Here is a 15,054-nt window from a genome sequence, read left to right as displayed (position 1 = left end):
GCGCGGCGCGTTCGCAGTGCGTTCCACTCACTCTCCGCGCCAATCCGGGGGGTGGCTTGCAGCCATGGCTGCTGCGAACCCCTGGGACCGCGCGGCCGAGCCAAATGCTGCGGGGCTACTGCTGGACCGTTTCGTAGCTTCGGGGCTGGTCACTCAGGTGCGTGGGCGGCGATGGCGTCATTAAGGGGGTGCCGACGGTGGCAACAGAAGATGGCTGTGAGGTGGTAGTGGTGCTGGGCTGCCGAAGTGTGTGTGAGAGTGCTGGCTAGGGGCCGTACTGTAGTAGATGCCGTTGGAACCCCTTCCAGGCAACAGTAGTGACCGTTCTGCAGTGGTGGTGCGAAAGCGGGGCTCCAAGAAGATGATATTTCAAGTGTCTGCGGGCGAGTTATCCTCGGTCAGTTCGTGAGAGATAATAAAGACCAGTCTTTCCCCGATTTTTCTCACCATTGCTACCTCCTCTACATTGTAACGGGTGCCAGGCTTGGGGAATAGGGATAATTAGTTACAACACAAACGTTCCCAAACTACGCTTGTCGGTGTGAGGTATTGAAGCATATTTTCGCCGGGAGGCGCTGGGTACAGAAGAGCGTCAGGGGAAGCACGCATCTTTTCTTTTCTTTTTTTTTTTAATAAATAAAGTTTTGGGGCCTTTTTCAGGTTTGTTTTTTTTTTTTTTTTTTTTTTTTTTTCAGTTAGCGTATATTTCAATTAGTTAGCATATAGTGCAATGATGATTTCAGGAGTAGATTCCTTAGTGTCCCTGACCCATTTAGCACATCCCCCCTCCCACACCCCCTCGAGTAACCCTCTGTTTGTTCTCCATATTTATGAGTCTCTTATGTTTTGTCCCCCTCCCTGTTTTTATATTATTTTGGATGAAGCATGCATCTTTAAAGGCAGTACATACACACATGCTTACATACGTACATACGGAAAAGACCTTGGAATGTAAATGGTGGAGAGGAGTAATTGTGAGAGAAGAGGCAGATTAGCCCAAGGGGTGGTAGTTTAGGTTCGGTAAGAACATGTTTATATGCCAAAGGGAAGGAGCCAATAGAGGGAGAAATTAATGATGTGAGGGAATAATGGAATACAAGTGGCAAAAGTGACAAGGAAATGGGGAAAGTGAGATTGAGGGAAAGAAATTTTGAGATAACGAGCAAGTTGAGGATTTTGGCTAAAAAGGAAACGGAAAGTAGAAAGGTAAAATCATCCGCAGAGATTAGCTATATGAACGTGATGTAAGATTTATGGAAAATACACAACTTTGTATACTTAGAAGAATCATTACAGAATTCTATCATGCCCTAATTTTTTTTCAATTTTTTAAAAGTGTATTTGAGAACACACACCAAGTTTTATGCCAGTAGAAGAGAGGGGAGTCACACAGGGTGGGGGAGATTATGGGTCCAAGGCAGTCAGTTTATTTATTTATTTTGAGAGAGACAAAGACAGCACTAGAACGGGAGGGACAGAGAGAGAATCCCAAGCAGGCTCTGCGCTGACGATGCATAGCACTTGTGGGGCTTGAACTTAGGAAACCCCGGGAATCATAACCTGAGCTGACACCGAGAGTTGGATGCTCAACTGACTGAGGCATCCAGGCACCTCTACCATATACTATTTTTAAGATGAAGAAACTAAGGCCTGAGAAGACCAAGAAATTTATCCAAGGTCACTCAACTAGTGAAATAGATCACAGAGCTGCCTTTTCTGACACATTGTATCATCTCTAAGATGAACTGTGATAGATGATACTATGAAGCTATCTTGAAAGAGTTTAAACTTCTATTGAAGTCTAATAGATTACTTGAGGCTCTAGTAACCAGACCTTATGAATTTGGGGGGAGGAAAGGGGTACAAATGAATGCATTGGAAAATAGGCAAAACCTAACTACAGCACTCCCCAGTTCTCACCTTCCTCTCTTCTCTCCTGGGTTTTCTTCCTACCGGATTGCCTAATAGTCTGCCTTGTATTGTTTAGTTCTGTAACAAAGTAATTTGTTAAACTCATACTGTAAGACATTTGGGAATTATCCCTCTAGAGTGTATTGGTAGGAGAAATAAACATCTGAGAGAATTTTAGGCGTTGATAAGTAAGCTGTTTGTTGGGGTGGAAGTTGTTTTGGAGAGGATCTTCCTAGTGTCCTTCAAGTAGCACTAATTAGTTACCTGTTTTGCTTACAGGTAAGATTTGCCAACCATAGCTCTTTAAGACCATCTTACAATCATATGTGTTATAGGATCTCTTTAGTCTATCCCTTAAGTGTATATCATCCCATGTGCATTAAAAATGAAGAGTAATGTGGGGCGCCTGGGTGGCTCAGTTGGGTTAAGTGTCCAACTTTGGCTCAGGTCATGATCTCTCGGTTCCTGAGTTCGAGCCCTGCATCAGGCTCTGTGCTGACACCTCAGAGCCTGGAGCCTTCTTCAGATTCTGTGTCTCCCTCTCTCTCTGCCCCTCCCCTGCTCACACTCTGTCTCTCCCTCTCTCTCAATAAATAAACAGTAAAAAAAATTTTTTTTAAGAGTAATGCTTAAAATTGCTGTATGATACAACTCTTCCAGAAAACATAGTTTGTTTGCGCTTTGTTCTGTTTTGATCTATCCATTGGGGAATGATTTAGTGAAAGAAAGGTATGGTTAAGTGTAAGATAAATGGGGTATTTGCTCTGATATATGCCCTAGGATGGCTTCAGTGGCCTTATGTCCCACATGTTTTTCTGGCAAGCTTTAGTGAGTCATGGCAGCTCTATTGAATACATACACACAAACACACACACAGGTATATAGATAGGACTATATATCTGTTATTTTCTCAGTGTTACCCTCTGTAGCCCCTCCCCCATTATAAGGGCTCTGCTCTTAACTCTCTACTATACTGCCTCCCTTTTAACGTCCCTCAGCTAGAATTCAGTATCAAGTAGAAAGGACAAAAAAAAAAAGAAGAAAGTATGCCCACAGACACAAGTTTATACATATATATATATATATATATATATATATATATATATATATGTATAAACACAAGTTTATACATATATATATATATATATATATTATGTGCACAATGTTACTGGGATTCTTTTTCTTTTTTTCTTTCTTGTGGTGGGGGGGTGGGCAGGGAGAGAGAGAGAGAGGGAGGGAGGGAGGGAGGGAGGGAGGGAGGGAGGGAGAGGAAGGGAGGGAAAGGGAGAGGGAGAGAGGGAATGAATCTTAAGCAAGTTCCATGCTCAGCTCAGCTGGACACAGGGCTCAATCTCACAACCCTGGGATCATGACCTGAGCCAAAACCAAGAAGCAGACACTCAACCCACTGAGCCATCCAGGTGCCCCAGGATTTTTATATTGCACATAAAAGTCTTGGACTTCAGCTTCTTGTGCCTAGCAACAGAATGAACAGAAATACCCTAAACAGACTCCCGTTTTCAGGATCCTTTCATTTTCATTGTCCCTTTACCCTACTGGCATATAAAGTGTATAATATTTAATGGCAGTCATTAACAGCAAAGACTTTTCTGTATTCCCCAATCTTTGCCTTTTTTTCTTTTTTTAAAGATACAGGGTTGGGGCGCCTGGGTGGCTCAGTCAGTTAAGTGTCGAACTTCGGCTCAGGTCATGATCTCGTGGTTCACGAGTTCAAGCCCCGCGTCAGGCTCTGTGCTGACAGCTCAGAGCCTGGAGCCTGCTTCTGATTCTGTGTCTCCCTCTCTCTCTGACCCTCCCCCCATTCATGCTCTGTCTCTCTCTGTCTCATAAATAAACGTTTAAAAAAAAAAATGAAGACATAGGGCTAAGTCAGAATCCTCAAATAGTTAGAATTTCTATTTGTAGAAATAGAAACAGAATTTCTATTTCTAGGAAATTTGGCTACTCTTTCTTTCCTCTCTCCTTTTGGCTCTCCCTCAAACATTTTTATTTTTCCACTGGTTTCTCTTGCATGTTTTTGGCTAAGCTCCATTACCCTGCTGTTGAACCCAACAGTTTACTAGATTGCCATGTGTGTGGTTAAGATTAGTGTATACACAGGGAGGGATGGAGAGATAAGAGAACGAGTAAGTTACAGTGAGAAATGGAAGATGTTTTACTTTTATTTACCTTCCACTTACATAATGGAAATGCAGTGGATTAGATTTGTCCTCATTTCAGCCATGATATACATAGAATGAAGTTAAACCATACTGCTTTACTCCCTCAATCCTCAGTTTTGCCGTCAGTAAAATATCTTGTGTTATCTTCCTCACTGAATGGCATATCTATCTGTCTAGTCACTGGAGCCAGGATCCTTGGAGTTAGCATTGACTTGACTTCATCCCTGGTACCCCATATCATCTAGGATTTATGAATTTTATCTCACCAGGGACTCACATCTATGCCTTCCTTTCCTATTTTTTTTTAAGCGTATTTATTTATTTTGAGAGAGAGCGTGAGCTTGAGTCGAGGAGGGGTAGAGAGAGGGGGAGAGAAAAAATCTCCGTGCTAACAACCGGGAGCCTAGTGTGGGACTCAAGCTTACAAACTGTGAGATCGTGCATGACCAGAGCCGAAATCAAGAGTCGGCCGCTTATCCCACTGAGCCACCCAGGCACTCTCTTCCTTTCCTTTTTAACTGCTACTGACCTATTCCACATTCTCATCTTCTCACCTAGAATGCTGTAGTAGCCCCTTGTCTAAATATTTAACCTCCAGTCCCATCTCTTCCCTAGTTTTTGTTTGTTTTTACTTGTTTTATTTTGTTGGCTAGTTACCAGAATTAAGTGTTTATTGTGGTAAAATACTCATAACATAAAATTTACCATTTTAACCATCTTAAAGTGTACACTTCAGTGGCATGATACAATCACAGTGTTGTGAAACTTTTTTCAGAACTTTTTTTTTTATCATCCCCAATGGAAACTCCATACTCACTTAGGTAGTCATTCCCCATTCCTTCTTTCCCCCAGCCTCATCAGTTTTATATTCCATACTGTCAATATTTAAGTTTCTAAAATATGTATCATATATGATCATGTTACTTCTTCACCAGAAAACCTTCAGTTGCTCTCATTTTCTGCATTTATCAAGATCTTCCATGATGACGCAGGAAACTACGTTTCTAGATTCATCTTCCCCTTCGTCTCACATATGTGTTAGTACAAGAATACCTTTCCCTTTTCATCCATCATGAGCTTATTAAAGGACAGAGAGCTTATTTCATCCATACTTGAATCTTCCATGGCCTAACTCAATCAGTGCTTATAAAATTGGTTATCATTGGTTAGCAAATTTTTGCTTTTAAAGGCAAGAGGATAAGTATCTGAGGATTTTAGATCCATATGGTTGCAACTGGGCTGTGGTAGTGTGAAAGAAGCCAGAGGAAATAAGTAAATGAATGGGTACACTTGAGTTTATCCTGGATCCTGAAATTTGAATTTCATGTAGTTTTCATGTGTCACAAAATACTGTTTTTCTTTTGATTTTTCTTCCCCAACATTAAAAAATATAAAAACCGTTCTTAGCTTATGGGCTGCACAAAAACAGTCACTTTAGTTCATTTAGTTCATGGGCTTTCATTTCCCAATCCTTTGCCTATAAGATCTCTAAAGTTTTTCCTGTGCTACCATTCTCAAAAAGGAGAAGAGGATACAGAAAATTATGGATGAAGCCAAAGGATGAACAATATTCTTATTCTGAAGTAACCTGCAATTTAAGGTGGCTATATATGCAAGCAATATTTTGCATAAAATGAAAGGATGAAGGGCAGGTAAGGTTTTTAGAAAAATAATTACACCTGAACAAAACATTCCTTTGCCTAAAAGAATGAGAATGTGAAAAGACACAGGATGAATGACTTCTAGCCAATAGAGAGGTCTTTTAATGCATCAGATAAGTGATTCCATGGTGGGGAAGCCTTTAATGTTAGACTCAGGAAGGTCAGAGACTGGGTCTTGGTGATTTGTGTAGAGGTGATTCTCCAACAACCTCAGCCTCCACCTTCTTACTGTTAGCAGCCTTCTCTGGTAAGCTGTCACTAATACAAACATAATGTGCATGGTACTTTAGGAAGTAGTACAAAGTGATTAAGTCTTGTTTTTCTTATTTTTTAAATATTTGGGCAAAAGATTTGTGATAGAGATGTTAAAAACAGGAAATACACATTGCTACTGTTATACTTCAGTACTTCATTTTTCAGGGGCAATGTTGCACATGATAAATCCTCATGTTTTATGTGTGTGGACATGCTGTTTCAAGGCACACAAACTTTTTTATATGACATACTGCTGCTTTCTTTGTTCACTTACCAATAGGAGATGTTAAATATATCTAAGAAATCAGCTTCTTGCTTTGTGAACTTCTCCAGACTACAGCAGATGACAAACATTCAAGCTGAAATCTACCAGGTAAATTTTGTTGGACTTTTTGCTTTCTGCTTCTAGTACAGGAAAAAAAAAAATCGTAATTGATTCCAGCAGTAGTTCTCTTGCACTTAGAATAGTGTCTAGCACATAGCTGGATTCGTGTTTATTTATGTAGTCATAGCAGTAGCAGCAATAGGGCTTAAACACCAAAGTAAAAACCTGCAGTAAATCCCCTAGGCTCTCATAACAAATTCTGCCTTCCATTCCCTCTAGTGTTCCTAGGTTAAAGACTATCCATTTTTGCCAAAATGTAAGCCTTCAGGCTGCATTCCGCATGAGCTAAGTGTTATTTTTCTTCCTAATGTAGAAAAACCTGGAAATTGAACTTTTAAGACTAGAAAAAGATGCAGCAGATGTTATTCATCCTTCCTTTTTGGGTAAGTATTTGAGGAAATGGGTAATCATTGGAATTTCAACTTTTTCTTGGATTACCTTAAATAAACACCAGGCAGTAAAATTATGATATACCATAACTTTTCCAAGTATTGCCCCAAAGCTAATAAAGTCTTCTTTTCTGTGCTCAAATAGAAGTCCTGTTGGCTTGACTAGTGCATATAGCATAATAAGTGACCAAGGTAGGAACTCCTCAGATTCAGGAAAGCTTAGAGCTGTATGGGTGGCTCGGTTGGTTAAGCATCGGACTCTTGATTTTGGCTCCAGTCATGATCTCATGGTTCCTGGGATGGAGCCCTGTATCAGGCTCCACACTGATGGTACAGAGCCTGCTTGGAATTTTCTCTTTCCCTCTCTCTGCCCCTCCCCTGTGTGTGCATGTGCTCTCTCTCTCTCTCAAAATAAATAAAAAAACTTAAAAGAAATTTTTCAGGAAATCTTGGAAGACAAAGGCCAAAGAACTTTCCAGATTAAAGGAAACTAGGGGTGCCTGGCTGGCTTAGTTAGTGGAGCTTGCGACTCTTGATCTAGGGATTGTAGGTTCAAGCCCCATGTTGGGCATAGAGATTACTTAAAAATAAAAAAAAATTTTAAATCTTTAAAAAAAAAATAAAGGAGACTTGGGGCGCCTGGGTGGTTCAGTTGGTTGAGCATCCGATTTCCGCTCAAGTCATCATCTCACAGCTCTTGAGTTTGAGCCCCGCATCGGGCTCTGTGCTGACAGCTCAGAGCCTGGAGCCTGCTTCGGATTCTGTGTCTCCCTCTCTCTCTCTCTCCCCCTAACCCACTCAGATTCTGTCTCTGTCTCTCTCAAAAATAAATAAACATTTAAAAACAATTTTTTTTAATAAAAAAAAATAAAGGAGAGTAAAGGAACATGATAGCCAAAGCACGGTGTGGTTATGGATTGACTGCTTGCTTAGAAATTCTTTTGCTGGGGTGCCTGGGTGGCTCAGTTGGTTAAGTGTTTGACTCTTAATTTTGGCTCAGGTCATGATCTCACAATTCATGGGATCAAGCTCCACAACAGGCTCTGCACTGACAGTGTGGAGCCTGCTTGGGATTCTCTCTCTCCCTTTCTCTCTGCCCCTCCCCTTCTCATGTTCTCTCTCTCTCTCTCTCTCTCTCTCTCTGTCTGTCTCAAAATAAATAAACTTAAAAATTTTTTTTTGCTCTAAGGGACATTATTGAGTTACTTGGTGATGATGTGTCGATATAGACTATATTATATATTGGTGGTATTATAAAAATGTTAAATTTTCTGAATTTGACACTTGTGATTACATAAGAGAATGCTATTTGGGGAAATACATGCTCAAGTTTTAGGGGTAAAAGTTCATGATATCTACAATTTACTCTTTTTTTTTTTTTTTTAACCTTTATTCATTTTTGAGAGACAGAGAGTAAGTCTGGGAGGGGCAGAGAGAAAAGAAGACACAGAATCTGAGGCAGGCTCCAGGCTCCCAGCTGTCAGCACAGAGCCTGACACAGGGTTCAACCCCAGGAACTGTGAGATCATGACCTGAGCCAGTCAGGCACCCCTATTCTTCTTTTTAAGTTTATTTATTTTGAGAGAGAGAGCAAGAGAGCAGGGGAGGGGCAGAGAGTGAGAGTGAGAGAGAGAGAGAGAGAGAGAGAGAGAGATATCCCCAAGCAGGTTCCATGTCTTCAGTGCAGAGCCCGACGTGGGACTCAAACTCACTAACCGTGAGATCATGACCTGAGACGAGATCAAGAGTCCAATGCTTGACTGACTGAGCCACCCAGGCATCCCTCTACAACTTACTCTTAAATGGACCAGCAAAAATACATGTATGGGTATGTGGAGAAAGAAGAAATAAAAATGTAGCTAAATGTTAACGGTTGGTGAGTCTGGGTGAAATGTATGTGGGAGTTCAATGAAACTTTTCTGTAAGTTTAAAATTTTTTCAAAATAAAAATTTGAAAAAAGGCATTTGGCAGCCATTAACTGAATTCTGGGCAAAATATTGAAATAATCAGAAATAGCTTGTAAGAGAAATGTTTGTTTTTTAATATGAATGTACAATATCAGAGGCAGAGGGGTGCCTGGATGGCTCAGTCGGTTGAGCGTCTGACTCTTGATTTTGGTTCAGGTCATGATCCCAGGGTTGTGGAATCAAGCCCCATGGCAAGATCCAGGCTGTCAGTGCTTGGGGTTCTCTCTTAGCTTCTCTCTATGCCCCTTCCCTACTTTTACTCTCTCTCTCTCAAATAAATAAAATAAATAAATAAAACTTTAAAAAGATATATTAGAGGCCAAGATGAGAAAAGAGATTTTATGTGAAGAATACGGGGCAGGCTATAAAAACTAAAGTAGGAGTAGAGTTAAACAATGCAGACAAAGAATTTAGCACTGGATTTGGTTGTCAGCAAAGTAAGAGAAAATCGTTGAAAGTAAACTGGTTTGGGCATTACAGATAGCAAAGGGCAGATATTTAGGAGGGAAATGGGTTAATTTTCGACATTGGTAGAGTCAGATCAAAGCAAAGAATTATTAGCGATTTTTAAAACTTACTTGTCATATTATATTACTAACTATAATTACTGTTTCTGGTTTATGTAGCTCAGAAGTGTAATGCTCTGCAAAACATGAATAATCATTTGGAAGCGGTGCTAAAAGAAAAGAGGTCCCTGCGGCAAAGACTGTTGAAACCCATGTGCCAGGAAAACTTGCCTATTGAAGCTGTTTATCACAGGTTAAACTAAAAAGTAGAAATTAGGGGCACCCGGGTGACTGAGTTGGTTGAGCGTCAGACTCTGCTGACAGTGCGGTGCCTGCTTGGGATCCTCTCTCTCCCTCTCTCTCTGACCCTCCCCCACTTGCACTGTCTCTGTCTCTCTCAAAATAAATAAATAAACTCTTTTTTTTAAAAAGTAGAAATTAATAGTTACACATGTTTCCTGAGGGCATTTTATGTTTAGTAGTTGTTTCATAGATTAATTCATTAAACAATATATTAGTGATTGTATCTGTTAACATTAATTATTATTATTAACTTTAACCAGAAAGAAAACCTTTTGCTTTTAAACAGTTAAGCTGTGGTGAAGAGAAAGGCATTCCTTTTGCCCACTGTGTTTTAGTAATGATGATAATGACTTTAAGAAAGAAATGAGAAAAGTCACTTTCTAATTTAAAAAAGTCTGATCTCATTTCTGCTGTTTGTAGGCTTCAAAGCCTTGTGCAAATGATTTGTTTAAGCCTCTGTTTCCCAATCCATAGAATGGGCATGCTTTCTTTTGCTCTTCTCCCCATAAGAGTATTGCAAGTATAATCATAAATAACAGTAAAGAAGCAAACATCTTGGGATCTGACTGCTAACTTTCTCCACCTGTGCCTTATTGGATAAGCCCAAGCAATAGTACCTCTCTTAAGTGTCAGATTTTTTTTTATCTTGTGGTAAAAGAATAAATATAAAAATTCCATTCATGAGGGTATATTCAGTATCTATTCGGTACAGTAAAATACCATTAATGTGTATATTGTACATTATATCAGAAAAAGTAAGTAATGATTTTAAAGCATTTTGCAAATGCAAAGATTCAAAGTGGTTTTACGTGTAGCCTGTTTCAGTCAAGTACATTTATCCTTATTGTCTTCACCCTTCACTGAAAATGAGTACATTGAAATGGAATGAGATTTAATCTAGGGAAATTTCTTTACTTATATGAGAAAATGATTAACATTAAGTTTTGTCTATTAGGTTGGGTACCAGATTGGATTAGTGTTGTCTCTGTTTTTCTGTTTGGATGACAAGTTAATTTCTGCCTAAAGTGAAAGAGAGTGACATTTTTATCACTGGTATTTCCATGAATGCAGAACAGTTATTATTGGCTCACTGGGTTGCTTGTAATTCTCTTTTATTAAAAATCCTAATTAAAGGGAAAGGGGGGGGACACAAAATAACTAAAAAGAAAATGGTTGACTTTTTTCTCCCTCTTTCAGATACATGGTACATTTGCTGGAGTTGGCAGTGACTTTCATTGAAAGATTAGAAAACCATCTGGAAACAATTAGAAATATCCCTCATTTAGATGAAAATCTAAAGAAAATGGTGAGTATTAACAGTAGCAGTTAAGTACCTCAACTACTTTATATTGCATTTGGCTCTTTAGTTCTTTTATAGTAGAAGCTCAAATGTGTGATCTCTTTGTTTAACTTTTTGATGGCTAATACTCTGAATGAATTATTTTTTTTAATGCTTATTTATTTTTGAGGTGGAGGGAGGGGCAGAGAGCAAAGGAGACACAGAATACAAAGCAGGCTCCAGGCTCTGAGCTGTCAGCACAGAGCCCGATGCAGAACTCAAACCCACAAACCCCAAGATCGTGATCTGAGCCAAAGTCGGATGTTTAACCGACTAAGCCACCCAGAAACCCTTGAATGAATTATTTTTTTTAATTAAGATGCTTTCTCTCTTTTTTTTTTTAGCTTTTTTAGAAGTCATTTTACAGTGTTTTATTCCAAAATTCCAATATTTAATAAATACGTGTTCTTTTTATTGTGCTAGGGGCTTTGCTATAGGTGTTAGGAGAGATAAACGGATATAACCGATCCCTGCTCCCAAATTCTCAAGATTTAGTGAGAAACCTGTAGGATATTTTCTACTTTAAAATACTACTTTTGTGCCATGAATACAGCAGAGAATTATAAAGAAGATGCTGTCTATTAAGCAAAGAAAAGGGAGGGATTGCTTGTACTTTAGGGAGATTGGGAGTAGAGTGGGGTAAGAATATTTTAATAAAGTTTTACATAGTAGTTAGTAGTGAACTGAAGAATCAGTGAATTTTGCATCAGAAAGAATAGTATGGGCCAAAGCAGCAGTGTGAAGAAAGATATGAAAATTAGCACTGGTAGTTTGGGGCCAGAGTGGTACTCCACTTTGGCTGATACTTAAAGGTATTGAAAGGGAGATTAATTCAGGGTTAGTTTATGGAATGCTTTGAAAACCAGACTAAGAAGTTTAGACTTTACTATCTGAGTACGGGGGAACAGTCAACAGTTTAAATAGTTTTTTGTTTTGTTTTTTAGAGAAGGACACAGAGAAGTGACTTGATCAGAATTATACCTTAATAGAGAAAATATTGGATAGAATAGATGGAGTCTCACAAAGTTTAGGCAGACAGCATCAGCATCACCTAAAACCTTGTTAGAAATGCAGAATTGAAGGCTTCGTTCACCTTAGACCTTCAGAATCTGAATCCACGGTTTATAAGTTCCTCAGGTGTTTCCTGTGCACATTAAAACTGTAGGTTAGAGGACTGTGCAGAGGAACCAATGGCAGAGAAACTTGGAGAATAAATACAGGCATTCAGATAAAAGATTTAAAGCATAGATAAACAAAGGATTATGTAGATTTTGAGATTGTCACATTCCTAGAACGTGTCTACTCTTTGGACAAGGGACACATCCCAGGCAATAAAGTATCTAGCCTTGGTGACTCCAGGGTGAATAGGAGCAAGAAATCAAAAAAGCTAATGAGTTTGTTTTCTGACATGCCTTGCACAGAGAGAAAACCTTTAATCATTGTTGAACTGCAGTTAAATTGCGTTCTTAAGTGTACATTGAGGTGGAGATTTTCAATAAACTGAAATATAGGACTGAATTTTAGGAAGGAGATAAGTTTTACAATATAGATTGTGGGTCATCTGCTTTGAGGTGATAATTGAAGACAAAAGAGAAATGAACTCACAAAGAAAAAACGTGTGCTGTAATAGATGAGGAGAGCACGATTTTAAGAAGCCTTTGTATTAAGGGGCTAGAAAATGTCCGGTGTAAACTTTTGTTATCATAACCATTTATGATATAATACTGATGTATTGATGACACATGTAATTTCTCCTGTTTTCCCCTTCTTTCAAATGTTACAGAGCAAGGCTTTAGCAAAAATGGATATTTTGGTGACTGAGACAGAAGAACTGGCAGAGAATATACTCAAGTGGCAAGAACAACAAAAGGAAGTTTCCTCTTGTATCCCCAAAATACTAGCTGAAGAAAATTATCTTCATAAACATGATGCTATAATGCCATCTTTACCTTTTACTTCTAAAGTTCATATCCAAACTGTTAATGCCAAGTGATTGTCAATGGTTTATTTTTGCTTAATTACATATAGTCATGCAAAGTCTGTTTCTAGCCAGTTGTAGGTAATATGGGCATTCATAAGCTCTGCTGCTAGCAATACTGAAAGAGTCCTCTTTGTATTGAAAAGCACTAAGATTCCCACTTCATTAAGACCAAATTGAGTTTTCCTTTGTTTTTCATATATTTTCATTCTGCTTTACAGTAAAACTCTTGAAGATCAAATACAACTATGACAATTTATTAACATGAGTGCCTTAGCCATATCTCACTCAGTGGACCCTTTTATGTCTTCTTTTTATTTTTTATTATTTTTTAAAGTTTATTTATTTAGAGAGAGAGCACAAGTAGAGGAGAGGCAGAGAGAGAGAGGGAGAGAGGGAATCCCAAGCAGACTCCGCACTGTCAGTGCAGAGCCCAACACGGATCATGACTCAAGCCAAAATCAAGAGTTGGACACCTAACTGACTGAGCCACCCAGGTGTCCCTATTATATCTTTGTAAATGTTTGCTTCTGAATTAGAAGAGTCTTCTTGCATCTGAAAGTATGTTGATTTTTCCTGTGGGAAAGTTACTGTGCATACAAAAGAGTCTGCTTATAAAGCCTGCTTGGCTGGCTTCTGGGAACTTAAGATTTCAGGAGGGTTCCTTCCATTCCCAATCTCACTAATAAGAATTGCTCACTATGACTGAAGTGTTTGTACAGTGTGGTTTTTGGTGGGGGTCTTTTTTTTTTTTTTTTTAATGCTTTTTCTTTTGAGAGAGAGAAGGAGCACAAGGCGGGGAGGGGCAGAGAGAGAAGGAGACACAGAATCCAAGCAAGCTCCAGGCTCTGAGCTGTCAGCACAGAGTCTGAAGCAGGACTCAAACTCAAAAACTGTGAAATCATGACCTGAGCTAAAGTTAGATGCTTAACCGACTGAGCCACCCAGGTGCCCCTGTACAATGTGGTTTGTGCTGACCACCTTTCCTTCTGGGAGTCTAGAATTTTGGTGCATGCTAAGCAGAAGGTACATATGGCCAGCACATGAAAATAACCCTGGGCATTGCATTTCTAATGAGTTTCCGTGAAAGACAACATTTCACACATGTTCTGCCTTGGTTGCTGGGAGAATTAAGCACATCCTCTGTGACTCAACTAGCAGAGGACTCTGGAAGGTTGTACCTGATTTCCCCTGGACTTTGCCCCATGCACCTTTTCCCTTTGCTGTTTTACTCTGTGTGCTTTTGTTGTAATAAATCATAGCCATGGATACAATGATATGCTGAATCCTACGAATCTTCCAAACGTATCAAACCTGAGGGGGGAGGTGTTGAAGACCCTGAGACATGAAGAAACTCCTGGCAGCCTTATGAATAGGCAAAGAAGGAAGATAGAACAAAGAATAGATAAAGCCCTGTTATCTAAAACTTTTAGAAGTTTCCCTTACAAAATGCTCAGATATTTTGCCTGAGATTATTGTACATATAAAAAAGAGAGTGGCATAATAATACTTGCTAATACTAAGCCATAGGTGGTTTCTTTTGCTTTAAAAAAAGATGTAAGCATCAGTATTTTTATGCTGTTGCATTCTCTGTATCACCAGGGTTCACTGATCCTTATATTCATCATACTCCTTAACAAGAAGACCTCAACACAGTGACTGAGCAAAGTACTTGTTCATAAGGAAGCAGGATCCTTGCCAAAAAACTGCCAGAACAACCCAGGATCATGTTTTGAAGCCTACTTTGCTACTTTTGCAAATGGGATATAGAAGAGTGGTCGTAATATCTTGAACATTAACGTTTCCTAGACACTTAAACAAGGTTTTGTATTTCATCAGAAATTTGTTCAAGAGCAGCCTTGTTTGCAAAGATCTTACTATGTTTCTTCTTCATGTGATTTTCTGTGTGTGTGTGTGTGTAAACAAAAATTGATATGCCTGGTTGTTTTGTCTAGTGTGTCTTTTTCAAAATTAAAAATGAACCTGTAATTTCTAGCTAAAATTTTGTGGCCCTTGTCTGAATCTTGTGATAGGTTCTCTGTAGTGTCTACATTTAAAGTATAGGCATATAGGGTACCTGGGTGGCTCAGTCCGTTAAGCATCTAACCTCGGCTCATGTCATGATCTCACAGTTCCTGAGTTCGAGTCTTGCTTTGGGTGCGACCACTTCTCTCTC

At 39.2% G+C, this 15,054-nt stretch overlaps 1 protein-coding gene across 5 annotated transcripts; it reads left to right on the top strand.

Annotated features, from left to right (window-relative positions):
- Nucleotides 1–44: 44 nt before the first annotated feature.
- Nucleotides 45–14,155, top strand: HAUS2 (HAUS augmin like complex subunit 2). 5 transcript variants are annotated; one of them, XM_060618827.2, is made up of 6 exons: nucleotides 52–157; nucleotides 6,291–6,383; nucleotides 6,709–6,778; nucleotides 9,379–9,511; nucleotides 10,759–10,867; nucleotides 12,684–14,155. In XM_060618827.2, exons 1-6 carry the CDS (start codon nucleotides 65–67, stop codon nucleotides 12,891–12,893), a joined length of 708 nt encoding a protein of 235 aa, XP_060474810.1. In that variant the 5' UTR covers nucleotides 52–64; the 3' UTR covers nucleotides 12,894–14,155. The 5 variants fall into 5 exon arrangements, with proteins under 5 accessions (XP_060474815.1, XP_060474810.1, XP_060474811.1 ...); XM_060618828.1 differs by lacking the exon at nucleotides 52–157 and adding an exon at nucleotides 309–397; XM_060618830.2 differs by lacking the exon at nucleotides 52–157 and adding an exon at nucleotides 5,722–5,746.
- Nucleotides 14,156–15,054: the final 899 nt, after the last annotated feature.

This window comes from Panthera onca, chromosome B3 (assembly GCF_046562875.1).
Source record: "Panthera onca isolate mPanOnc1 chromosome B3, mPanOnc1 haplotype 2, whole genome shotgun sequence".
In the NCBI taxonomy this organism is placed as follows: domain Eukaryota; kingdom Metazoa; phylum Chordata; class Mammalia; order Carnivora; family Felidae; genus Panthera; species Panthera onca.
This window is presented reverse-complemented; position numbering and strand designations above follow the sequence as displayed.

Coding starts and splice junctions, on each gene's coding strand:
- HAUS2 (XM_060618827.2), top strand. CDS start 65: ATGGCTGCTGCGAACCCCTGGGACCGCGCGGCCGAGCCAAATGCTGCG. Junction 9,512..10,758: donor ATTGAAGCTGTTTATCACAG/GTTAAACTAAAA, acceptor TCCCTCTTTCAG/ATACATGGTACATTTGCTGG. Junction 10,868..12,683: donor ATGAAAATCTAAAGAAAATG/GTGAGTATTAAC, acceptor CAAATGTTACAG/AGCAAGGCTTTAGCAAAAAT.